Here is a 23,569-nt window from a genome sequence, read left to right as displayed (position 1 = left end):
TGAATGTATTGCATTGGCGGATTCCAGAGGACTCCACCCTACTGGCTGAAAGAGCCCTACAATTCCAGGAAATGTTCTACAGCGCGAGATGACATCTGTTTGCCTGCTGCTCAGAGGAACATAAGAGCGGTTCAAAAGAAGGAATAGTTCCGAGTTATCGAACTTTCGGATTTAATACAAAACATACTTTTGTCACCCTTAGAACATCTGAATCAAGTCTGCACTTGGTATAAATACATTTCAAGCCGTACTAGCTCGGTCTTCTTCCAAACCGGTGTTGTTTTTCTTGGATATTTCTGTGGTGAGTAATTGTTTCTTATTAGATCAGCCCCATTTTCCTTTTCAAATGTTTTTCTGAAAGATTTGAGAGCTTTGTGCATAGCATATATAGCAAGCTAGAGTAGCCTACCTGGCCTACATTTTCTCCCTGAATGGATCTTTTGTACACTGTCGCTTTTCCTACCTGAGTTTTCTTTTTCTAGAAACGTGTGGTTTCGAAATTGTGGGTTGTGACAAGGTTGAAGTTGTCAGATAATCATATTTAGATTTTGATGATCACAGGATAAACGATTATGGTGATTAAGAGAAGCAGTAAATATGCCCCTACTCATGGTGCCACTCACAAACACACACACATATTTACAATCTCCTCCTACTTACACGACTATAGGAGCATTATTGTGTATAGTGAGAACCGTCATGACTGGTTCATTCACACAGCCTACAGTTTTATGCCTTGAGTGTGTGATACGTTTTTTCCTATCCACGTTTTTTCCACCAACAATTTTGATCCTGTTGCTTAGCGATAACATGAGATCATGGCATAATGATTCAAGCCAAGGGTGTGTGAGCAACTGAATTTGGGTGTAGGCCTGTGAGTGAGAGGCCTTGTTTGTACTAGGGAAAGGTAGGAGTTTCAGAAAATTCCCTACTCATTCACTACAAATCTTTTAGTAATCTTTCAAAATTATTGACATTTGGAGAGAGCAGGGGGTGAAAGAAGGGAGGACATGCAGAAAATGGCCTGAGTTGGATTCAAATCAGTGAGGAAATGTTTACTTACCCAGTGAGCCTTCAGGTCGTTGCCCCTCCTCTAACTACTCAGACTTCCTTGTTCACATTGATTATTTCAAAAAGTACTAGCCTAACTCACCACATTTGACCAAAGTAACAATTTACGATACAAATAATGATAAACTTGATGTATGGTTTATGCAAAATAGTATTACAGTGGACATTTCCTCTTAAACGTTGTTTTTGGTCATGTCATGGTGGTTAGATGCAGACCACAGAGTATTAGAAACACACTTCCTCAATTTCAAACTGATCTGCTGCAGGTGGAATAGCCTCTTTTGTCATCTTTTTGCTGCTGTGGTTTTTCTCCAGAAAAACAGAATCTAAGGTTTAGTCTTCATCTTCACTTAATCTTCATGTTGTAGTTTAAAATGGACATATGACTAACCGATCTTAAAAATCTGAAAAAGGGTGATAACTGTAGCTTACCTGTTAAATGGCATTGAATGGCCTCAGTGTTCTCTGAACTAAAAAAACTCTGTATTGCTTTCTATCCCTCCCTTCTCTAACCAGGCAACATGTCCAAGTCGGATTTTCCTCCAGGGTACGATGAGTCTCATGACCGCCTCTACGGGCCCCAGGGTGGAAACTACCCCCCTCCACCAGCCTATGGTTTCCCTGCACCACCAGGCCAGCCCTCTGCTCCCTATCCTCCAGGTCCACAGGGACCCCCATACCCTGGACAACCAGGGGGCTACCCTTCTGCCCCATACCCAGGTCAGGGTTATCAGGCTGGGCCTCCCGGAGCAGGGTACCCCACCCACATGCCCATACCACCCATGATCCCCCCTACCATGCCTACAGATGCACTCAGCTCAGGTAAAAGATGTGTATCATTGAATTTAAAATATTACTAAGTCACATAGGAATGTTTTAGTTGAGTTCTGTTTGATAATACCTTAAATTCATGAATTTATGTTTTAATATTTATTCTATAAAAATTAGATAACTACATCCTCTGGTGTCGTAGGTGGAGAGGAGGGGTTTGCTGCAAGTGGTGCCAATTGGGACAGTCTGGGTGTGCGACATGCCTTTATCAGAAAGGTTAGTATCACAGACACTTGACACAATTTGGCACATGTCATTAGATGGTTGCATATAACTTAAAGATTTTCTGAAATTAAACCCATCGAACTGTTAGTCAAAAAACAAAACTAATCTTTTATCCTATCTCTCAGGTGTATCTGATCCTGGCAACACAACTGCTCATTACTTTTGGGATTGTGGCTGTTTTCACATTTGTGTGAGTTTTTTTTGTGATTCTGAATATATACACATTTGTGTGTGACACCCTGTATATTTGCCTGTAACTGTCTGTCTCCTTCACAGTGATAAAGTACGCCTGTATGTGGTCAAAAACCCAGCATTATACTGGGCATCATTGTAAGTGCTCTTCCTACCATACTAAAATTGTTTTTCATCAGCTTTATTGCTTATCTCATTTCACTGTTTGATTGTCAGCTTTTGTTGGTCCGTCTTCACAGCGGTGTGTATTTTGTGACTCACATTGTGCTGGTCTGCTGTAAAGGACCCCGGTGAGTACATAGCATACACAACAAATGGATACCTTATGCATATACACTGGCATTGTTTTTGCCTGTCTTTGAGGATATTAATAAAGTTGTACGCAGTGAAGTACCACCCTAAACCATATTCTCTCCCTGCAGGAGGAAATATCCATGGAACATTATCCTGCTGGCTATATTTGTAAGTTATTATGACCACTTCATCTATGAAATATATTTCTTTACTGGTTTGACTGGTTTTATTCTCTGTCTCTGCAGACCCTGGCCATGTCTTATATGACGGGGACAATATCTAGGTGGGGGATCCTGTTTGCCAGTATACACACACACAATTGACAAGGTTAACAGAACTTAATTTACCTTTAAAATTGTGCATGACATTAAGTACTTTATTTGTTTATGTTTACTTTACAGTTATTATGACACGAAGGCTGTGTTTCTGGCTCTGGGCATAACTGCCATTGTGTGCATCATAGTCACAGTCTTCTGCTTCCAGACCAAGGTAAGACATGTGTGGAAGTGTGTGTATAATGGTTCTGAATCCAAATGGTTGTCTTATTCTTGGGTAACAATTGCGTTTCCCGTCTCAGGTGGACTTAACCTCATGCGGAGGCCTGTTCTGTATACTGGGCATTGTGGTCATGGTGACAGGCATCATCACAGCCATTGTGCTGTCCTTCAAATATGTGAGTTCTGCAAGTGCATGTAATAAATATTATACTTCTTACACCTTTCTTCTGATACTGTGCTGGAATAGACTGCTTTCTGGTCATAATGTCCTTAGAGGGTTCTAGATCGTTCTTTCCACGAGTTAAAATGTTCATGAAGTATCTTATCTCTACTAGATACCATGGCTGCATATGGTGTATGCTTCCATTGGAGCCATAGTCTACACACTGGTGAGTGCACTACACCGATAGTATGGTCATGCACTGAACATTTAACATGCTTATGATTTTTGGCTAATATGTCTGCATATCTCCATATCTTAGTTCCTGGCATACCACACACAGCTGCTGATTGGAAACAGGAAGCACTCCATCAGTCCCGAGGAGTACGTGTTCGCGGCTCTTTCCATCTACGTTGACATTATCCAGATCTTCCTCTTCCTACTGCAGATCATTGGTGCCTCCTCAAAATGAGTCCCACAGGGAACAAAGACCTCTTTCCCACCACCAGACAGGGAAAGCTGCATCAACAAGGTGTTCAAATGCCACACTTTTTAAAGACATTTAATATAAATTTGATATGATCATATTATTTTTATATATATATATATATATATATATATATATATATGAAATTATATATATTTATTATTAGTTATGTACTAGCAAATTGACAATTGTCTTTGGTGTTTGTCAGATATGCACTCAAAAGGATCTGCAATGGTGTGTGTATAACATTGTGTTCTAGCCAAACAATAAGGTATCTGTTTCAAGTAAACAATCCAATTTGGTCACAAGACGACAATCCAATTGTGGTAAATACAACAGATGCCTTGACCTTACACTATTGTAGATCTAATGTATATGAAATGCATTGGAAGTTGATTCAGAATAAAGAGTAGGTATTATTGCTAATAGGTAGTATAGCTAATGCTAACACACAAATTAGCTGTTTTTTATTTAATAAAAATGAAATCACTTCCAATGAAATGATTTTTTTTATACGGGATAATCTAAATACTAAACTACAATGCCTTTTGCAATACTGTTTTCTGATGATGTCACTGTACTATGGGTAAAATGGTTCTAGGAGTTTCTGCATGGCGTTCGGTTTTTATTGTGACCCTGAAGTGTTTCTGGAGTGAGATGGTCGAGACATGTTCTTATTCTATTCATGATTACTATTTATGATCTGATTGGTCAATTAAGTGTTCTTTATACTTCTATGTAGGTTATATAATCATATTACGCTTTTTGGTAATACGGGTGTACGATTATCATTACTCTGTAAAAAAGAATGCGATAGACTGAATGTTTAGCACCCATGTGGAGGATAATGATATAGTAGACTCATGTCTATTATAGTATTGTCTCATTCAGTCTTCCTCCCACCTCACATGTATGCTAGTAATCAGTGGTCCTCTTAACTTGGACCCAATAAAAAGCAGAAAATAAATTAATCTTTAGAGCTAGTTGTATATGTTTCAGGAGCATACAATTACCCAAGTCATATCCCCTTCATTTGCACTATTATAGAAGGATATGAGGGAAACACAGGGTACAGTCTGGATATACGTCACTGTTACAGTATAAAGCTATGAGGGACAGACAGCATTAATAAACACACATTGTTTTGTTTTTGCTTTTCTTATCAAATAAAGGTTTTATATCACCATTCAATCCATTTAAGATGTCTGATTTACTGCATCATACATAAGGGACAAACAAGTTTAACTGTTTGTTTTTTTGTTGAGATAACATGCCCAACAGTGTAGGCTGCATCCACACAGTTCATTCTCACACCATCGCATTCTCTGAGCAATCATCATAAATCCAATTGGATTGTGAATCTGTGGTACCCTTTCGGCTTTCATCATCAGTCCAGTTTAGCCATTTCTGTGTTGCGGTAGCGACTCCCCTCGTACTCTTTCATCATCAGTCCAGTTTAGCTGTATCTGTGTTGCGGTAGCGACTCCCCTCGTACTCTCCCTCGTTGGATCTCTTCATTCTCTGGCGGACTCTTAGCTGCTTCAGACGGTTCTTATCCACCTCTCTCTTCGCCAGGATGAACCCTATTACACCAGCAGGTAGACCTATCATCCTGCAAACCAGAGGCGTTGTTAGACATAAAATTCTACTGGGGCACCACTAATTCATATCCCTTTTTTCTTTCAAGCTTGCTGTGCACAATGCACTACTAGGCTATAGAAACTCCCCTTGCTTCACCCAGTATACAACAGTTCAGGGACACAAGTTTGATATCAGCTTTGGCAAGGACATCAATAGCTAATACAACCTTGCACATTTATTTGAGCGCAAATACTATTTTTTTGAGCTTCATGTAATATTGTTTTTATGTTTTAGTCAAAATAATCTGAACGGTAGGCCTATCATTTAGAAACTATCTTTAGTTTTGTAATGTTTTCTTAGCCTACCCCACTTCTGACTTGTGTGCAGAGTCCGACACCTTGGGGGTATTGCAGAAAGCAGGTTATGTGACATACCAGGGTAAGTTAACTCCCCAGCTGACACCAAGCATTGTAGTAACATTGCTGGTGGGTTAATTTACCCGGTTATGTTGCATAAACTGCTTTCTGGAATATCCCCCTGGACTTCTGTGTCTGTGCTGCAGTGGCTATTTGGCAAGCTCAGAAGCTGCTGGTGATGATAAATGTTGCCAAGGGTGCCAAATGTGCTAGGACTGGTCTTGGGTGGGAGGGAGATATGTGGTCTCACCAGGCATATCCAATCTTCATCATGGGGTTCTTAGCCTTTCTTTGGGGGATGTACTCTGGACCCTCGTCCTCGTCTTCCTCCTCCACAGTTTCTTTCTTCTCAGTAGTTTTGTGTGTGGGGGGGCTTTCCTGTGCGCCTGTTTTAGTGGTGGTTGTTGTGGTTGTAGTGGTGGAGAACATGTGGCCATAGGGGTGCATTGGACGGTTGTACCACGGGACACAACGGGGATTTACAAGGCCCAAACACTCTTTATTGCTTTCCATTCTACACGTCCACAGACATCGACTAGGCACCATATTAAACCCTGAAAAGTAGATTTCAATGTATTATGCAATACTAACAGGTTCTGTAGGTATAAAGGTAGGTAGGTTTGTTGGTAGGTAATAATGTGGCAGAACAGCACTATTGTTCGCATTCTAAACTTCCCTGCTAGTGGTCTTATGAACTGATGACAGACATTTTAAATAGTACATGTTACGTAGCCTACGTTGTCTTTGGAAAATAGGCTTTCAGGCAACTAAACTGAGTCATAACATTTACTATTCGAACTAGTTACATCAAGCCTAGGTATATTATTTTCTCACTGTGAGTACTGTAGAGTAAACATTTGTTTAAAGCAGCAAAAACGTACCTTTTACAAGAACCGACCTCACAAATTTCCTACAGGGCGCCGCCATGTTTGTTTAATGCCCTTAGTAAAGCGCACGCGCATTGCGCTACATTTACAAAAGACGAACTCGAATCACTTAAATGTGTGTACGAGGTAGCAGATTTGTATTAGGTGATTAGGTTTTATTTATTTAACATCTTACAACGACAGTAGTCCTTGATACAGTCAAACTAGTTTTGATGTACCCACTCAGGAGCCCAACGTTCAGTGGAAGGTTCTACATTTTGTCTAAATCATAGTATTTGCAACTTGCTCTGGGTTACGTGATGGTTTGAATCATTGATGACACATGCATCATAGGGAAATTAACGTGTATACTTCTATTATACAAAGGAGCAGGGAGCAAGTACTACCACCATCTCATGTCAACAAATTGTAAAAACTATTTACAACATTCAGCAAAAATAACTTTAAACTGAAAAGTTATCCTCACCTCTTAAATGGATATTGAGCATATAAAAAAAAGCTTTGAATCCTATGACTCAAACATACAATTGCCACTTCTATGGAAAAACCAAGCAGCATATTTACAATGATGAAATGGCTAAAATTAAAAACATTAACAAGACTGGTTTTTGAAATTGGAATCATTAACTCCATAACAGGAAACAGTCCCTATAAAAGCTGAAATGCTTTGAATGTCGTAATTATGTAATGTGTCATACATAAGAGCATTCAGTAAAGAATAAACAACTCCCCACAGGAGTTCATTATAAAACCAGGAAAGTCTTAGAAGGAGAAGGCATTTAGAGCCTACTCTAGTCATCCAGGGTATAGTTAGGGTTGACCACCAGAACAACTTCCTCTTCTTGAGTCTCTGGCTCCGCCCCCTTAAGTCCAGCCTGGGAGAGCTCGATCAGGATATGATCCTTATAGTTGGAAAAGGAAAATGAAGGACAATAAGGTTTTACAAGTATTCAGGCACACTGACACCAAATACATAGCTGTTGTAGCTGACCAGGGAATACTTTATTGCGATGAATAAGCTCGATGAAGTGGGTACATGTTCAGTTATGTTTACTTACGTAGTGCACCAGTCTGTGGATGACCTTCTCTATCAGCCCCTTCCTGTTGATGAGTTCCTCCTCTGAGTCAATATCAGACTCCACCTCCTTCAGGTACCAGTTAACTACCGCACTCTTCTTCAGCTCCTCCTCCTCCTCCTCTGTAGAAACACACGCACGCACACGCAAACCTGTCAGTCATGTGGAGGAGAGAACTAGAGAGGGAGCTGCCAGGATGGAGAAGGGGCAGAGCCGAAAGGAGGCGTGGCTTACCTTCCTCCGCCCTGCGCAGGTGTAGGACCAGCAGGTTGGAGATGCGACGGTACTCTGGGAAGGACAGACGCAGGGAAGGCTTGGCCTGGCTTCCATTTTCCCCCTGGGCGTTCACACCGTGACCGTCGGCGTGTCCGTTCGTCCCGTCGGCGTGTCCGTTCGTCCCGTCGGCGTGTCCGTTCGCGTGTCCGTTCTCTCCGTTAGGGGCGTCGTGACCTGCACACGCAGAGCAGAGGCTTCAGGAATACACGTTTTCAGACCGTGTGATGTCTGCGGAGTGTGTGTGTGCTGCGTGCACGCGTACCGTTCTCGTCCTCAGCCTCCTCCATGTCGTCGTCCTGCTCCAGGTTGATGTCGGGCGTCTCCACTCTGATGATGGATTTGTTCAGCAGGCGGAATGCTTCTTTCACATGCTTAGGTTGCACCTGGGACAACAACAGACACACGCCATTAATGAAAGAACAACATCATGAACAGATACACAACCAACCCTTACAGGTATAGTTATTATACAAATACTGTAACCCAGTTAACCTGTGAAAGAGTGTGTGTGTGTGTGTGTGTGTGCGCGTGTGTGTACCTCATCACAGCAGTGCATTCGAGCCATGCCCTCCGATAGGCGGATCATGCTCTCCAGCTGCCTCACTGTGATTCGCCAGGCGGATTTGGACACGCCTCCAGAAGTATCACGCTGCCTCAGGCGTTTGTACTGCTCGACTATGAACTCCTCTGACTCACTGGAGATCTAGAGAGAGAGAGACATAAGATAGGTACCAGATAGCGATGCAAAGGTAACATCAAACCCAAGCATGCAAAAACCACACTAGATATGTCATTGGTTAACTGTTAATCGGTTAAGAAACACGCTAAACAAAGTTTGGTTTGGGAGTATCACTCCAAAAGGCAGCAAAGTTATACAGTTGTCCAACGTTATTCTATTGTTGATGTCTCTGAGGCCATCACCCAGTTTGTGTGCCTAATATAACTGATATGCTGTTAATCAGTGTGGTAGAGGCTAAGGGATTGAAAGTGCTGGTTCGGTACATGGAGTCTGAGTACATGATGCAATCAAGAGCTACTGTGACTAATCGCATTGAAAAACACTTTGAGAAGAATGATGATAAAAGTCAAGATAGTCAGGGGAGTTAAGCTAGCGGTTTTGCTTTAAAATGAACTGAAAGTGACGTCCCTACACCCCACACACACCTTAGGTTTGAACTGTCTTGCGAAGAGCAAGTATCTGCGGATCTCATCCAGAGAGTACAGTCTGTCCACAGAGTCCTGAATGCGGGAGTGAAGGTCCACAATGCGCCTGGCTATGGCGTAGTCCGTCACCTACAGACACACCAAATGGGAGAAAGAGGAAGAAGCAATTAGTTTCCATTTATACTGTATATACAGTATACAAGTAATGATCTCAGACAGGCAGACATGAACTCTCTCTCACACACACCTCGTTGCACTCGTCCACCAAGATGAAGAAGAGGTCAAAGCGACTCATGATGGGAGCAGACAGGTTCACGTTCTGCTTCAGACTTTTGCTGCGGTCGTATCGACCACCGACCGGGTTAGCTGCTGCCAGGATTGAAGTACGGGCATTCAGAGTGGCCTGGAAGAAGAGAGACAGAGTAAAAGAGAAAGAGAGAGAGAGACATGACTGATGTGTACCCCTTGTGTCTCAGCTGATTGGGACGTGTCTCAGCTGAACCGAGATTGAGAGATGTACCTTGACTCCCGCTTTGGTGATGCTGATGGTCTGTTGTTCCATAGCTTCGTGGATCGCCACCTGGTCTCTCGTTTCCATCTTATCAAACTCATCGATGCAACACACACCCTGCAGACACACCACGTACGCACACAGTTGTCAATCGACTGGCAATCCAATAAATACAAACCATGAAATTGTTTGCATTGTCAGGAGCATGTATGGCCGGACATAAAACTCACATTATCAGCCAACATGAGAGCTCCAGCCTCGATGACAAACTCGTGGGACTCCTCATCTCTGACCACAGCTGCGGTCAGACCTGCAGCACTGCTAGCCTTCCCACTGGTGTACACCGCCCTGGGACTGAACTCCTCAACATGCCTACAAACACACGCACAAGACACACCAACAAGGTTACACACTGGGGCCAGAACGTCTGAGCAGTTTGTGGGTGCTTGTGTGAGTTCCTTACTTCAGGAACTGGCTCTTGGCAGTGCTGGGGTCTCCTACGATGCAGATGTTGACGTCTCCTCTCAGTGAGGTTTTCTCCATGGTTGTCTTTGGAACCCCCCCAAAAAGCATCAACAGAATACCACGCTTCACCTCGTCGTTCCCTAGACACAAGAGATGGTAAATACAAGTATTATAATAGCACAGTTGTAGGCTTTCACAGTCCAGTCCAGTGCTATTGGAGGTGTATTCTGCCTTGTGGATACAAGAGTACTGACCGTGGATAGTGGGGAAGAGGCTGGTGCACAGGTTGTGGTACAGGTTCTTGTCTTGGCTCATCTCAAACACCTTCTCCCACTCCTTCACGGACATCTGGCTCTTGATGCTCTCAGCGGTCTGCTCCTCATCTCTTATCTCCTTCCCTCCAAACTACACAACATTCACACACATGATACTTCATATAAAACCCAGGAGAGGTCATGAGGGCCTTAGGTCATAAGTGTGGCATCGGTCGTGTGTCATGTCTGAGTGTGCGTGCAGCGTGTTACGTGTGTGTGTGTGTCTTACACGTGGGTTAGTGGGGGCTACGTGGCTAGCGAGGAAGGCCAGTCTGTAGGACAGCTCTCTGACTCCCAGGGCCTTCAAGCCCCTCACACCCTCAGTCTCGTGGCCCTGTCCTCCTCCAACACGAGAACTAGTCTCTGAGCGCACACCTGCAGGACAGGACACACATACACACACAGTTCAGTTCAAGCCGGAGATCAAATCAGTCCTCCCAAGTACTAGTTGATTATCTGGAAAGTAATGTGTGTGACCATATATTTAAGCTTCTGTGTTATAGTGAATATATAAGTGAATATCATGGGGTCGGTGTGTGTGTGTGTGTATACCTGGCGTGCTGAGCTGTGAGACGTCTGGCACCACGATGAGAGAGCCGATGATGTCACAGCGGTCTCCAGCCTGGGCGGTCTCCACAGCCTCGGCCCGGAGGATGACCTCCAGGGAGCGAGGGATGGAGCCTCGCGGCAGCTCCGCCTGGGTCTCCTGGATACGCACCTGCAACACACAACATACATGCACAGCCATAAACACAATAGCCCTCCTTTTGTTTGTCCTCCTTTCTTCCTCTCTTTCTCACACACACACACACACATACCTTCTGGAAGTCTATGAACTTGGACTTGTGGGTGTCCAGGTGGAAGCGGCTTCTGTTGTTGCAGACGGGGTTTCTGCAGACGGTTGGCGGGGAGTACTTAAACTGCTGAGGAACGTCTCGGATCATCCCCTGGCAGTCCATGCACATGAAGCAGCCACTCACCTGGGAGATCACACACAGCACTCAGATTGGAGGCCCGCCACATAGCAGACTCTGTATAGTGTGATAGCCATTTTCAATGTGTCTCGATGTTATTGGAGTGGTTGGTCTCACCAGTTCAGGGTGTACTGGGTGGGTCCTGACAACCTGGCCACTGATCCTCACCAGAGAGCCGATACGTAGGGAAGACAATTCACGAATCCTACAACAGACACACACCATATATACTGTTGGGATGGCTATTCTTAGATCATTGGAAGACTGCATTAAAACAAACACTGTTTAATACTGCTACAATCTCTGAAAAGAGCATGTGTGTATGTGCAATGTGTCTTACTTGTGTCGTGTAGGCAAGTCCTGGATGGCCACATAGAACTCCTTATTCACGGGGACATTTCCATGGTCTCGAGCAAAGTTACGCACAGCGCGGCATAGGAAAGGATACACTCTAAAATGAATGGAAGGGGGAAAGAAGCATAAATGGTCTTGTTATTTACTACTTTTGAGCTCCTGGAGTGTAAATCCATAGTGTGCATAGGTTTACGACGAATATAATATGCTACCTTTCTGAAGATGACATAGGGTTACAAATTACCTGTAGAACTCTTCCTGTATGGTGGTTGCAAGTTCCTGGTTGAAACCTTCCAAGTCAGTGAAGCTTACAAGTAGAGTGTTTCTCTCAGGTCGGATCAACTCCTCAGCCTCACGAACATACTTCACCTCTCCATCCCCGGTTTGATATCTGTAACACACACAAAACACACGTAGGTAACTGGTTATAACCTGTCAAACAAAACAAATGCGTACAAAAATCAACAGCAAAAGTTGAGAATGTAGTCGTGGTGGTAGGTAATATAAGTAGTTAGCTAACTTAGCTAGCTACAGGTATCGTGAACAAAAAAAGTCTATTGTCTTACTTACTCTTCCAAGAATGCTTGAAAAAGCTTTTGACATTTCTCTGCCAACTCATCTTTCACCATCTGTCCTGCATTCTCGACGGTCGGTGCAGCAAGATCCATCTTATTATGGTATAAGAACTGTAATAAAAAAATAAATGAGCAACGTGAACTATTTTTTCCTCCACGGATCCGACTGTTCCAAGCACGTTGAGGAAGAAGCAGTCTTTTCGCGCGAAAGTACAACCATGTGACATTTGGCGCGCCACTACAAACCAATCATGTCCTTAGAATTGGACACTATGCAAATAATGAACTACCAAGCAACCAATCAACATTTTTCATTCAGATTTATGGCTTATTTTTTTATATATATTTTTTTAATATATAGCACGCCTATAATGTGGCCTGTACAAAGGCTTGGAAAGTAATAAACAAATAAAAGCAACCCCAATTGGTCAAGATTGTCCTGTTAGAACATTTGACTGAAATAGCATGTAGATGAAAGGCCGAGGGTCAAAATATGCTTTTAATCTGTTGCTGAGCAATAGAGCTAGACTTTCCTGGACAGCAAACGTCAAAGTGAAACACTTATATGGGCTATCAGCTGCAAAATGTCTAAATAAATACGGGCGAAAATAAACTTCTCAGCGAAGCAACAATAACACAATCTGACCACGGGGGGGCGCTACACCGCTTTTAAAAAAGGCCCAGGTTAGAGTTGATCTATCTCGTTTTTTTTTACATAGACCAATAAAAGAAGAACGATAACGAAGGACTATCAAATAAAATGTTACCTGCTAAACACAACTATGAAGCAAGATGCAAGATGTTTTTCGTTGAGGTACAATGAGTCCTTGGCAGTGGTTAGAGAACCACAATGTGCAAAGATCAGTTGTCTGTTCTGTGCCAAACATCTTAAGCTGAGGGGGATTCGAACCCTGGCTTTAAGTTCTCCTCTGCTTTTTACCTGTGGTTTCAACTAAAGAACCATACCATGCTATTTCTTGTGCTCATAGTGAACCGTTCACCTCATAATACACCTGTAAAATATGTCAGGAAGCTTTTTTACACTATTAAGAGGCAACCCATCTGTCTTTCTCTCTATGATTTTCCCACGATTGTTCAACTACAGGAAACTGTCTGTTTTACTCGGACAGAGAACTTGACCATCTGCAACCAGGTCACACACACACATACACGTTCACACACACACACACACACATTCACACACATTCACACACATTCAGGCTTACAACAAACAAACAAGCAAACAAATAAACAAACACACACACTCACACACACTGGTCCAGCTCAGGACCATTGGGAATTAGAAGGATGGGAAGAGGGGATAAATATGGAGGGGAGGATGAGCATGGGCACATGCATGAAAGAGCAGAAGAGGAATGTTTTATGGTCGGGGAATGAAAACCTAAGTAATGGATTAAAAGGTTGTGTAAGAACTGCATGTCGATACTGTTAATGTGGCATTGTAATAATGTGTTTTGCTCCTTGTTTATTTGAAAATAAGGAGGAGGAAGCATATCCTGTTTTGAAGACCCTATTAATAGAAGAACATTGTTTGTGTGTGTGTGTGACGTTGACATATAAAAGATGCAAGGCGATGATTGCAACAGTAGGCCTATATGTGAGCATGTGGAAGGTTTTATACAATATCTATATACAGTAGTTAGGTGTTGCTTCCTTGATATATCCCCTCTTCCTTCTCCATTTATTTATCTCCTTATCCTTCTCTTCTCTCCTACAGGAAACGTTGACACAGTACGCTTCCAGCTTCTGTTTCTTTCACTTCCAGGTGGAAATGTGTAAGTGGGAAATGTTTGTGTTTGTGTGCGTGCATGAGGCGCTGGGAAAATGGACTGACAACCACCCCCCTCTCCCCCTTCCCCCCTTTCTTCCATCAGCTGGCAACCGATTCACAACACAAGGTTTCCCACTGTCTTTACCCCCCCCCCCACACACACACACACACACAGACACACACATACACTGCAGTTCATAGGGTGTCCTTCACCAGCCTTCATGCAGTGACTCACTTACAAACACCTGGCCCAAGCCACTAGTCTGAAACCTAGTTTCATTCTCATTGTAATGTTTCAGTGCTTTTGCAGAAACCATCATGAGAAGTTGAGTCATAGTGGGGTGTCTGATGATGATGATGACAGTGATATAGACACATCCAAGACTACCAGCACTAACTGGAGAAGGAGCAGGGTGAACACCTTCAAAATAATTGAAACTCTGCGAAACCCAAACACACACACTGACAACTCTGAGAAACAGGAAGAATAACACAAAAGGTTAGAAAATTGAATTAGAAATTTTATTGTAAATAAACAAACTTAAAAACAACAATAGTGACCCACAAACCATATTTACAGAAAAGTTCATCTTTCAGACAAAGGCAAGTCATGGACCAGCAGACTACCCTCTACTCATATACAGGACAAAACATCTACACCCTCACCCAACCCACACCTACATCCACACCCATATTCTGTTAGCTGGAGTGTAGACTAGATGACTCAGACTCTGTGGTAGTAGAGGTTCCTGGGCGTCTACGAGGTAGAATCCTCAGACTGGAGACGCGACTTAGTGTCAACGCCCGTCTGGCGGAGCTCTTAAAGCCCGCCCCCAGGAAGGCATACAGCAGTGGGTTCAGACAGCAGTGGGCAAATGCCATTGGTTCAGCCACCGCTAGCCACACACCCAGCACCACCTCCAGACTACAGCCCCTGGGAAGGACCTCTAGGCGCATGAGGGCATCCACAGTGATGCCAGCACCATACGGGAGCCAACACAGGAAGAAGCAGAGGACCAAGGCCACAGTGGTCCTGACTGCTCTGCGCTTCTGTCTCTGCCCCCCCAGCGGGCCGCGGGTCAGCCTGGACACGATGACACAGTAACACACCAGCAAAACTAGGCCCGGTACCACCAAGCCCACCAACACCAGCTGCAGGTGGAACACTGACACCCAGAGAGGAGCGTTTTCAGCTGGGTATAAGCGCTGGCACACCATCACCCCATCTCCTGCTTCCTGAGTCCTGGCAAACACTATGTCTGGCACTGCCAAGAGAGCCGCAGGCAACCAGGCTCCTGGAAAAAGAGAGGGTATAAGGGAGACAAAGAGATTTGGTGGTTAGATCAGGAGATAGGGAATATAAGTGAAGATATACACAAGTACAGAGGCATGGCGAGAGAGATAAGGGATAAGGCTAGAGACACTCACCTACATACACCAGTCTACGTGCCAGTAGCTGTCTCATGCCTGAGGTGTGTGTGTCTGTTGCTTTGACCACTGCTAGGTAGCGGTCCAGACTGATGAAGGCCAGGATGAGCACACTCCCATACAGGTTCACAGTGTAGATGACGTGCACGCCCACACAGGCGCCTAATCCGAAACGCCAGTCCGTCAGCGCCGCATCCACTGCCCAGAACGGGAGCGCCAGCACGAAGAGAAGATCAGCAGCAGAGAGGTGCAGCCGGTAGCGGTCTGTCAGACTCAGTTTGGACCTGGGGACAATCAGATAAACACTGGTCATCTTCTACATCAGAATCTGTTTTATTCGCCATGTAAGTTCACACAAAGAAGAAATTTACTATGGCAGGAAGGTGCATACAAAAAACATATAGGGATCTTAAATAAATGAGTAGAATGTACAAAGTCTTACTAATACAGAAGAACTAAGCTAATCTCATCATCCTCATCCATCTTTATGCTCACCTGCGCTGACACCCAAGCACCATCACCACCAGGCCGTTCCCAGTGATGCCCAGGACGAAGATGAAGCCGTAGACCACAGGGAGGAACACTCGCTGGAGGTCAGGGGTTATCACTTGATCCAGGTCACACGGCTCCTCCAGGTCCCCCCCCAAGTCACCAGAACCAGAGCCAGAACCAGTGTCGTTTATGTCATAGTCAAACACAATATGCTGTAGGGAGAGAGACAGATAGGAAGGGGAGAGAGATGGCAATGGTCATGAGATACATAGAAAGACACTAGTAGATGAAGTGAGAGAGAATAAGCAGTTTCACAAGCCTTAACTTGCCTTAATAAAAAAGGATGAAATCCTGTTCAAAACCAAAAAGATTGCTGACCAAATAAATATTTTTCTTTTTGCTGAGACCAATTTTCCAGTCTAGAATGATTCTTTATCCTTTTATAAATATCCTTTATCTGAAGATAGATTTCAAAGACCTGTTATTACTAAATAGACCTGCCACAGGACTGTAGGGCCTTCCATTTGAGCAGTTAAAAATTATTATTTAAAATGATATTCAATGTGCACCTACAGATCATAGATACAAATACAACAAAGCTGAATAAGACCTTCCATACCTCATAGTAGGACATGATGGAGTGGAGCCTGTGTCTCTGTCTCCTCTGCTGAGTGGAGCTGAGTACAGTTCTCACTCCAGTGGGGTTTAATACCTCTCCCCTCCATCCTCCCTCCCAGCTTACTCTCCTCCCCCAAACACTCATTCACATCTGGGCTTCGTCTGAAACGCTTTTCCTGTTTTCGAGGTGTCAGGTGCTGATAGTGGCTCTATCGCAGGATACTGTGTGTGTGCGTGTGTGCGGACACTGTTGGTTTTATTGTTTTGGTCCTGCTCATATTGTTTGACCCTTGACGACAAAACTGTGTGAATTTAAATGTTGCCATTATGCAAACATGCTGTGGACAATCTAACAATGAGGACAAGGAAATGCAATATGGGGATTCCAAGCAGCTGCATTTGAGGACACACTTAACTACATCTGAACAGTACTCCCGAAAGTGGGAGTTTCTGCATGAAAATATTTGCATTGCCATCATCTGATATTATGAACATGTGTCAGCTGAGATATGGGGTATTTTGAGATTGTTTTGAAGCGTTCCCCGTTTCGTTGAAAAACTGCCGGTTTCTCTCCCATGTGTCTGTAAAGGAACCATGTGTGTGAGATTACCACACATCTTGACACAAGACACATCTTGACCTGTTAGCTGCAAACTTCTCGACTCCAGCTGAAGGGTGGATGAACTGGAGACTGTGAGGCACATTGCTGCATTCACTCTGCTGTGTTCTTTGGCCTCCCGTCTAAAGTCGACACGTTTGTGACGTGACTGTGCCTCTAACAAGAGGATACATTTCCTGAGTGGACTCAAGTGTCTCTTAACCCTCTCTCCTCCCCCCACATCCTCATCCCTACGGCAACCTGTCAGCACTCCTGTCAGTCATCAGCTGATTCTTCTGGACTGAGTGTCAGCTGCAGAGTGGCACCATCCAGTGGACGTTCAGGAGTTGCCAAACACAGATGTAACACATTATGCAACAGTTGGCAATTGAAAACCAGTGTGGTTTGAAGTTTATTCTACATTGTTTATTTTAGAAAGTCATAAATAACAAATTTACAAATAGGCATGCCACACACTAAGATGTGGACATTCATAAACAACACTTTATTTTAAATAAGGTACATTCATGCGGACGTCACATGGGTGCTTCCTGAACTATGACACTGCGGTTGCAACTAAGCTGAGCCAGCAAGTCTCTGAAACTACTCTTCTTCCTCCGCACCTCCGGCTTGGGCTCCCCAACCGGCAACGGGGGGGTTTCCATGGTGACCGTTTTGGGAATGACATCCAAGATGAGCACGTCGCTGTCACCTTGCTCCGGGTTGTCTGAATGAATGTCGTTCTGAGGACCTGGGTCGCAGTCCAGAAGGTGTTGCTTGGCAACATGTGCACTACGATCAGAGCTGTGGAGCCTCCTCTTTCTCTTACCCCTTCTCCTTCCACTGCTCACAGCCTGCCTGACAACGCCCCTCAGGATCCTGTAGACACACACAAACATCAGGGCTGGGGTTCAGTCACACATGATCCAGGACAGAAGGTTTAGCAGTTCAATTTCCAGTTATTATGCTTGAAAAGGTTGGCCTGACAAAGGCCTCTGCGTACCTCTGCAGGAAGATGTGTGGTCTTGAGCAGGTGAGCTGACTGGCTTCAATCTGCTTCCTGTTCCCCTCGTTCTGCTCTCTCTTCCTGATACGACCCACATGGGTCCAAAGTTTCCTGGCAACATAGAGACCATGGCAATTCAGTGTCAGTGTATGCAGGTTAAGCTTCAAATCTCAAGGATAGCATTAATAAACACACACATAGCACACGCTCACCCTTTTGTGTTTGGAAGTCGTCTTGGTCTCCATGGTTTCTTCAGCACCCACTGGTCACATGACAGGTCTGAAGGAGCTGCAATAAAAGAGGTTTTACACATGAGCTCAGTGGGAAATGGAGTATAGCTATGGTGAAGTTGTGAATGACCTGGCAGAAGGAGCTGTGGTGTCAGTATGCAGGCTCACCAGTTATCGGGAAAGCGTCTCGCTGGGTCTTGCTTTTCTTGGCTTCTCTGAACAGCTTCTGACAGCCAGAACACAGGTTGGGATGGGCAGTTGGCTGCAGAAGAGATGCTTGATCCCAGGGGTAGGAGGGGCCTGAGGCTTTGCTGTCCAATGAGCAGCAGGAGTCTGCATCAGATTCTCCATCAGAGTCTGCACCGATCTCTTGCTGCTCAGGCAACTCTAAATCGATCACTGGGTGCTTGTCGTGCTGCTTGTCGATGCCGTCAATGATATCCAAGTCTAAAGCATTGTCTGTGATGGTGATGGAGTCCTCCAGCCTGGTGTCCAGCGTAGTCTGCTGTATCCCTGTCATCCTCGCCTGAAGGGCAGCATCGCTGTGGTTACCAGTTTCCTGGTGCTTCTTGCCATGTCTGAGAGGCTGCAGGGAACGCATGGAAACTCTCCAACTAACAGAGTAATGAAGTCTCACCTACAAAAATCATTCCACTCAGGGGTGCAGTGTCTTCACAATGGAAACAACAACATGCGTGTGTTTGAAACAATGAGAGATCATGTGGTCGTTTTCAGTTTCAGTTGGCAATGCCTACCCTGGTGTACTGTAACTCATTGCTTTTTGGAACATCAAAACTCGGGGATCTAAGTACAGAACCAAGTTAGAATAGATAGCATTATAATTCCCGTTATTGCTCAAGTAACCTACAATCACCTCAGGTTAATGTTGTATCAACAATTGAATGAAGCCAAGCAGCTAGCCACGACTTGAGCTAATGATAACCTAGGCAGAGCGTCACTTACTTCGCTTCAAAGCGTCCATGGTTCATCCGTTTTAAAAACGCAATCACCATACTGTATCTGTCCAGTTCTTTAGCAATTAGCTACCTAAAACACGTCGTCCGTTGGTGTCGACAAACGCTAGCTAACTAGCCAGAATAGTAAAAGTAATTCATAGCCTGCAGTTTACTCTCAAGTTTGGCATTAAACTGTATACTCACGAGCTAGATAGTGGATACCTTTTATATGGGGTTCTCCTGCTACTAAATTTGCGCGCCACACAACATTCGCGTGTACACCACTAATCAGCGTCATAGATGGACCAACATATGTAGGGAGTAAGAAATGGGACATTCATTCGTCACAAAATAGATCGTGACTGAAATGAGAGAAATGGGTCGTAAAGACATGAAATGTCTACGTTTCTTTGATCAAATTTTTTTTCATGCACTTTTACATACTTTTATCGACCAATTATTTTATTTTCCGCCTTCAATGTAGAAATGTAGGTCTGAATAGGCTCGATGACTCCCCATTTTCACCACCAGTAGGCGTGGGCAGAGCTCTAGGCGTGGCTAACGATGCTGTTAATTCGTTTTTGTAAATAAAGGCGTACTCCAGACTAGTGCCACACAGAATGAACACTGCGTTTCCAGAAGCAGATGTTCAGAGTAGTGTTTAATATGTTTGTTGTAGGTCTAGCCACTTGTAAGAATTGAATACTTCACATCAACAGTTTCCATTTCCCTTAATGAGAACTGAATTGTTGTCAATAGTTAACATTTTGACAAATGAAAGATAACTTTAAAGATTGCTAGCAGTCAAAAATACTGTTGGCTATGGGTTGTCTTGGAATTTTAACGTCAAAAACAATTATTGATATCTACAATTGCTTTGACCACTACTGATTACATATTTAAACGACTTGCCATACCAAAGTTTCTCCATTTGTATAATTATTACCAAACTGTGGAACTGTTAAATTTGATAAATTTGGAAGGAGGAAAAACAAAATAACAAACCGTTTTGTTAATGCTCATATTGTTTATTGTTTGGCTTCATGAATAATTGTATGAAAGGTGGTTGAACTCTTGTGTAGTTTTATTGCATCCATGGGTGCTCTTGGATCTGTTCCAAAGTTGGTCGGTCATGAGGACACACAGCTAGACATCTGCGAATCAGGTGACGACAATCTGCAACACACAATACTGAAGCTGACATTCAAGTAAAATGCGCACACACACATACAGAGACACACTTTGATTTTCCTACCTCTGGATATTCCACGTGGGAAGTAAATAGTTGCCTTGGCAATGCTGGCATCATTGTAGAAGGGAACATCACCCCACACCATCTAGACAACAAACCTTTTCAGCTGAGTATTAGGACTGGCTCAATAACTGAAAGGTAAGTAAAGCGATGAAGACTGTGAGGTGTACCTGGAACAGAAGTATCCCCAGTGACCACACAGTGGCTGGTAAGGCAAAATACTCCCCTTTCAGCACAGTCTCAGGAGGAAAATACTCTGGAGTTCCTGTCAGAACAAGAAAAAAACTAAATAAAGGTGTCTTTTATCACTTTGTGCTTTATTGGCACTGTGTGTGTCGTCACCTGCCACTTCTGTATAGGGCCCTTCTTTGAGTACAGAAGCAGAGCCAAAATCTAGCAGCATGACATTGTAATTGGTCATCTGTATGAGGATATTTTCTGGCTTCAGGTCCCTGTGCACCACGCCCCTAGAGTGGCAGTGTTGCAGCGCTGACACTACCTGAAAACCAGGGGAGAGCCACAAAAATAGAGAGACAATCTACTACATATGTGCAGGAAACAAGTATTGGTTGTGAAATCCATTGGACTTCTGTGTGTAAGAGTGTTGTGGCTGACTCAAACCTGCTTCATCACTTGACGTGCCATCCCTTCTTCTAGGTAGCCTTTCTCTTCCTGCATGTAATTAAAGAGGTCCATGCAAGGGATTGGGCGCTCTAGAATCAGGAGATAAACTCCCACCCCCTCTGGCCCTGGGAACCAATAGTAGTCCAGCAGTTGGGCCACCTCTTTGCACCTGGGCGAGCGACATACATGACGCAGCAGAGCAATTTCCAGTGGTAGTGCATCCTCATTTTCTAACTGGAAACATGAACATAGACAGATAAATGACTCTGCACATGTTAGATTAATTAGTAATATGGTCAGGATAATATTTTCCTCAGGTTACTATATAATTACCATCTTAGCCCACATCTTAATTTTCAGCTGATCCATAAACTTCAATGCCACCTGTTTGAAGAGGGACAGGTCTTACTCTACATTTTATACACACCAGCTGGCCGAATAAACCTTGAACACCAAAAAGCTAGACAGCTCTATGCTGTCATAGTGCTGATCTGTACATACTGGTTGGTTGTCTGACTTCCTGAATCCAGCATAGACACTCCCATAGCCGCCATTTCCTATCAGCTCACCCTTCACATACCTCTGCTCATATCTCTCTGTAGTGAACACATAGCCACACATACATGCACAAACACACACACCATCTATAATTGCCTACTCATATGAATCCCCTCAAAGGAAAAGTGTGAACACAGCCTACTCCTCAACAATCACAGAAACTGCCTACAAACCTTTTCTTGCCCGTGTGGGTATGTCAGTGTTCCTCGGACTTATTGTCTTTGCTGGAGTTTGGGAAGGGTGTGGGGAACGTGCTTCTGCCAGCTGAGTGGGTGGTGTGCATTTGACCTTTTTGAGTGTGTGTAGGTCCTGGGCTGGTTTGTCATGTGTACATGTAGACAATGTGCGTTTGGTCTTTTGTTGTTGTCTCTGTGATTCTACTGCACAGTGCGGATTGCTGTGTGCATTAATGCAAAAGGCTCTCTGACTCCCTGCTTTTTTGGTGGTGTGTGTGGTGGACACTGGGGTGTGCATGCATGTGTGGGGTGTAGCGTGAGTTTTTCGATTAGTGTTGGTGTTCTCAGGGGGAAGTGTCTTCGTCTTGGTGCTCGCTGGCCTCTGTGTGTTGTTGTGTGTTGCTGTGGAAGTCCGTGTCTTCTGCTTGTAGTGTATACTGGGTATATGAGGATGTTGTAACACAGTTCCTGATATTTGTCTCCATCTTGCCATGCTGCGTGTTCCCAGAGCAGGACCAAAAGCCAGCCTCTTCCAGCGATCCAGCTCATGGCAGTATCCTGCTCTTATCTCTGCTCGTCCACTGGGACAGTTAGACTCAGTGGCTATTTGTTTGACTGGCAAGTGGTGCCGACCTGTCCCATCCTTCCTCAACCCTCCTATCTTCTTAGGATATAGCTGGATTTCTTTCACACGCCCTTTTCTGACACCCTCAAAAGAGGACTCTCTTTTCCTTTTTCCTTCTTCTTCTTTCCACTGTTCCTCCTCTCCTGGCTCCCCGTGAACAGATACCAAACATGGTTTGGGACCAATGTATGGGGCCACTGGGACAGAATGTACCATTACTTATAAGCAATCTGTCAACAATCAATAAAATATTGTACATCGACTGATCTCATCAGTGTTCAACAATGAATTCATTTTTTGATCCACACCATATTATAATGTTAAAACGTGAATCTCACATGATGTAGCGTTAGGCTAATTTAACTAATTTGATTAAACAACATTAAAAAACGAAAGAGATACTACAGAAAGAAACTATAGGGGTAAATAATTCTAAGTCTAGCTCTGTATTGCCTGGTCTTGTTTACAGGGATGGCCTGCTGCAATATTACCCATTTCTTCCATATTTTGGTGCCTATGACTAGGTAGCAGACCCACAGATGCATACACACTGCGGGCCTAGCCACCCACCCCATTATGACCTCACAAAGATAATGTACACTGCAGACAGAAGTCATCATTGATTCTACAACGCTCTCACTTTTAATATTCTGGGAATTTGATGTGGATATTTCCCCCGGATGTTTCACAACATGAAAAAAGCAGCGGTTGTTATATAATCCGCTGTTTTGTTCGGAGCAAAGGAAGAGTGCCCTGCAGGACTAGCATTATCCTTATGCGGTTCTGTAGCGACATGTCGCTCTAAAGCCCCTTTCCCACTACTACTCAAGTCTATATCAATGCAACAGAGCATACAGAGGGCAT

General features: G+C 43.9%; 6 protein-coding genes across 21 annotated transcripts; 1 reads left to right on the top strand and 5 right to left on the bottom strand.

The window, feature by feature from the left end:
• The first annotated feature begins 41 nt into the window (after positions 1–41).
• LOC124472843 (protein lifeguard 3-like) lies at positions 42–4,948 on the top strand. The gene is made up of 12 exons (XM_047027964.1): positions 42–301; positions 1,588–1,893; positions 2,045–2,118; positions 2,253–2,317; positions 2,404–2,457; positions 2,559–2,609; positions 2,742–2,781; positions 2,859–2,896; positions 3,015–3,102; positions 3,191–3,286; positions 3,446–3,499; positions 3,593–4,948. The coding sequence occupies exons 2-12, from the start codon at positions 1,593–1,595 to the stop codon at positions 3,740–3,742; spliced, it is 1,011 nt and encodes a 336-aa protein (XP_046883920.1). The 5' UTR covers positions 42–301; positions 1,588–1,592; the 3' UTR covers positions 3,743–4,948.
• Positions 3,873–6,779, bottom strand: si:ch73-71c20.5 (DUF4748 domain-containing protein). The gene is made up of 3 exons (XM_047027975.1): positions 6,636–6,779; positions 6,005–6,308; positions 3,873–5,369 (listed from the first exon to the last, which is right to left on the bottom strand). Exons 1-3 carry the CDS (start codon positions 6,679–6,681, stop codon positions 5,204–5,206), a joined length of 516 nt encoding a protein of 171 aa, XP_046883931.1. The 5' UTR covers positions 6,682–6,779; the 3' UTR covers positions 3,873–5,203.
• A 15-nt stretch (positions 6,780–6,794) lies between these two features.
• On the bottom strand, positions 6,795–12,544 carry mcm6 (minichromosome maintenance complex component 6). Its single transcript, XM_047027903.1, has 18 exons — positions 12,346–12,544; positions 12,020–12,166; positions 11,762–11,872; positions 11,539–11,626; positions 11,266–11,427; positions 11,000–11,165; positions 10,677–10,822; positions 10,388–10,538; positions 10,132–10,273; positions 9,899–10,040; positions 9,678–9,785; positions 9,405–9,560; positions 9,158–9,286; positions 8,532–8,696; positions 8,256–8,376; positions 7,952–8,167; positions 7,700–7,839; positions 6,795–7,543 (listed from the first exon to the last, which is right to left on the bottom strand). The coding sequence occupies exons 1-18, from the start codon at positions 12,441–12,443 to the stop codon at positions 7,433–7,435; spliced, it is 2,499 nt and encodes an 832-aa protein (XP_046883859.1). The 5' UTR covers positions 12,444–12,544; the 3' UTR covers positions 6,795–7,432.
• Positions 12,545–14,658: 2,114 nt separating this feature from the next.
• Positions 14,659–16,735, bottom strand: LOC124472837 (C-X-C chemokine receptor type 4-like). Its single transcript, XM_047027946.1, has 4 exons — positions 16,682–16,735; positions 16,066–16,274; positions 15,571–15,854; positions 14,659–15,437 (listed from the first exon to the last, which is right to left on the bottom strand). Exons 1-4 carry the CDS (start codon positions 16,694–16,696, stop codon positions 14,842–14,844), a joined length of 1,104 nt encoding a protein of 367 aa, XP_046883902.1. The 5' UTR covers positions 16,697–16,735; the 3' UTR covers positions 14,659–14,841.
• Positions 16,736–17,669: 934 nt separating this feature from the next.
• On the bottom strand, positions 17,670–20,001 carry si:ch211-227n13.3. Of its 12 annotated transcripts, none has more exons than XM_047027948.1 (6): positions 19,478–19,891; positions 19,270–19,318; positions 18,683–19,151; positions 18,497–18,572; positions 18,282–18,395; positions 17,670–18,157 (listed from the first exon to the last, which is right to left on the bottom strand). In XM_047027948.1, the coding sequence occupies exons 1-6, from the start codon at positions 19,525–19,527 to the stop codon at positions 17,815–17,817; spliced, it is 1,101 nt and encodes a 366-aa protein (XP_046883904.1). In that variant the 5' UTR covers positions 19,528–19,891; the 3' UTR covers positions 17,670–17,814. The 12 variants fall into 12 exon arrangements, with proteins under 12 accessions (XP_046883904.1, XP_046883905.1, XP_046883912.1 ...); XM_047027949.1 differs by having other exon boundaries at positions 18,683–19,100; XM_047027956.1 differs by lacking the exons at positions 19,270–19,318; positions 19,478–19,891 and adding an exon at positions 19,915–20,001.
• A 480-nt stretch (positions 20,002–20,481) lies between these two features.
• LOC124472828 (serine/threonine-protein kinase pim-2-like) lies at positions 20,482–23,421 on the bottom strand. Of its 5 annotated transcripts, XM_047027921.1 has the most exons (9): positions 23,346–23,421; positions 22,078–22,902; positions 21,848–21,942; positions 21,680–21,730; positions 21,344–21,580; positions 21,065–21,221; positions 20,893–20,987; positions 20,726–20,807; positions 20,491–20,646 (listed from the first exon to the last, which is right to left on the bottom strand). In XM_047027921.1, coding segments are annotated over exons 1-9 (1,635 nt in total). In that variant the 5' UTR covers positions 23,347–23,421; the 3' UTR covers positions 20,491–20,554. The 5 variants fall into 5 exon arrangements, 4 of the variants coding, with proteins under 4 accessions (XP_046883876.1, XP_046883877.1, XP_046883879.1 ...); XM_047027920.1 differs by lacking the exon at positions 23,346–23,421 and having other exon boundaries at positions 20,482–20,646; positions 22,078–22,921; XM_047027923.1 differs by lacking the exon at positions 23,346–23,421 and having other exon boundaries at positions 21,848–22,167.
• Between the last annotated feature and the right edge of the window lie 148 nt (positions 23,422–23,569).

This window comes from Hypomesus transpacificus, chromosome 10, assembly GCF_021917145.1.
Source record: "Hypomesus transpacificus isolate Combined female chromosome 10, fHypTra1, whole genome shotgun sequence".
Lineage (NCBI taxonomy): Eukaryota > Metazoa > Chordata > Actinopteri > Osmeriformes > Osmeridae > Hypomesus > Hypomesus transpacificus.
The sequence above is the reverse complement of the archived record's forward strand: the minus strand, read 5'-3'. Positions and strand labels throughout refer to the sequence as shown.

Excerpts from the sequence above, each read along its gene's own strand:
- LOC124472843 (XM_047027964.1), top strand. The coding sequence starts at position 1,593 with ATGTCCAAGTCGGATTTTCCTCCAGGGTACGATGAGTCTCATGACCGC. Across the intron at positions 1,894-2,044 it reads TACAGATGCACTCAGCTCAG|GTGGAGAGGAGGGGTTTGCT; the intron begins GTAAAAGATGTG and ends CTGGTGTCGTAG. Across the intron at positions 2,782-2,858 it reads TTATCCTGCTGGCTATATTT|ACCCTGGCCATGTCTTATAT; the intron begins GTAAGTTATTAT and ends CTGTCTCTGCAG.
- si:ch73-71c20.5 (XM_047027975.1), bottom strand. The coding sequence starts at position 6,681 with ATGGCGGCGCCCTGTAGGAAATTTGTGAGGTCGGTTCTTGTAAAAG. Across the intron at positions 6,309-6,635 it reads GAGGTCGGTTCTTGTAAAAG|GGTTTAATATGGTGCCTAGT; the intron begins GTACGTTTTTGC and ends TCTACTTTTCAG. Across the intron at positions 5,370-6,004 it reads ATGAAGATTGGATATGCCTG|GATGATAGGTCTACCTGCTG; the intron begins GTGAGACCACAT and ends TCTGGTTTGCAG.
- mcm6 (XM_047027903.1), bottom strand. The coding sequence starts at position 12,443 with ATGGATCTTGCTGCACCGACCGTCGAGAATGCAGGACAGATGGTGAAA. Across the intron at positions 11,166-11,265 it reads AGTTCATAGACTTCCAGAAG|GTGCGTATCCAGGAGACCCA; the intron begins GTATGTGTGTGT and ends TGTGTGTTGCAG. Across the intron at positions 9,561-9,677 it reads TCACCAAAGCGGGAGTCAAG|GCCACTCTGAATGCCCGTAC; the intron begins GTACATCTCTCA and ends CTCTTCTTCCAG.
- LOC124472837 (XM_047027946.1), bottom strand. Across the intron at positions 15,855-16,065 it reads GTGCTTGGGTGTCAGCGCAG|GTCCAAACTGAGTCTGACAG; the intron begins GTGAGCATAAAG and ends GATTGTCCCCAG. Across the intron at positions 15,438-15,570 it reads ACGTAGACTGGTGTATGTAG|GAGCCTGGTTGCCTGCGGCT; the intron begins GTGAGTGTCTCT and ends CTCTTTTTCCAG.
- si:ch211-227n13.3 (XM_047027948.1), bottom strand. The coding sequence starts at position 19,527 with ATGGTGATTGCGTTTTTAAAACGGATGAACCATGGACGCTTTGAAGCG. Across the intron at positions 19,319-19,477 it reads CATGGACGCTTTGAAGCGAA|ATCCCCGAGTTTTGATGTTC; the intron begins GTAAGTGACGCT and ends TTCTGTACTTAG. Across the intron at positions 19,152-19,269 it reads ATGAGTTACAGTACACCAGG|GTGAGACTTCATTACTCTGT; the intron begins GTAGGCATTGCC and ends TGATTTTTGTAG.
- LOC124472828 (XM_047027920.1), bottom strand. The coding sequence starts at position 22,921 with ATGGTACATTCTGTCCCAGTGGCCCCATACATTGGTCCCAAACCATGT. Across the intron at positions 20,808-20,892 it reads TGGGGATACTTCTGTTCCAG|ATGGTGTGGGGTGATGTTCC; the intron begins GTACACCTCACA and ends TTTGTTGTCTAG. Across the intron at positions 20,647-20,725 it reads CCCACGTGGAATATCCAGAG|ATTGTCGTCACCTGATTCGC; the intron begins GTAGGAAAATCA and ends TGTGTGTTGCAG.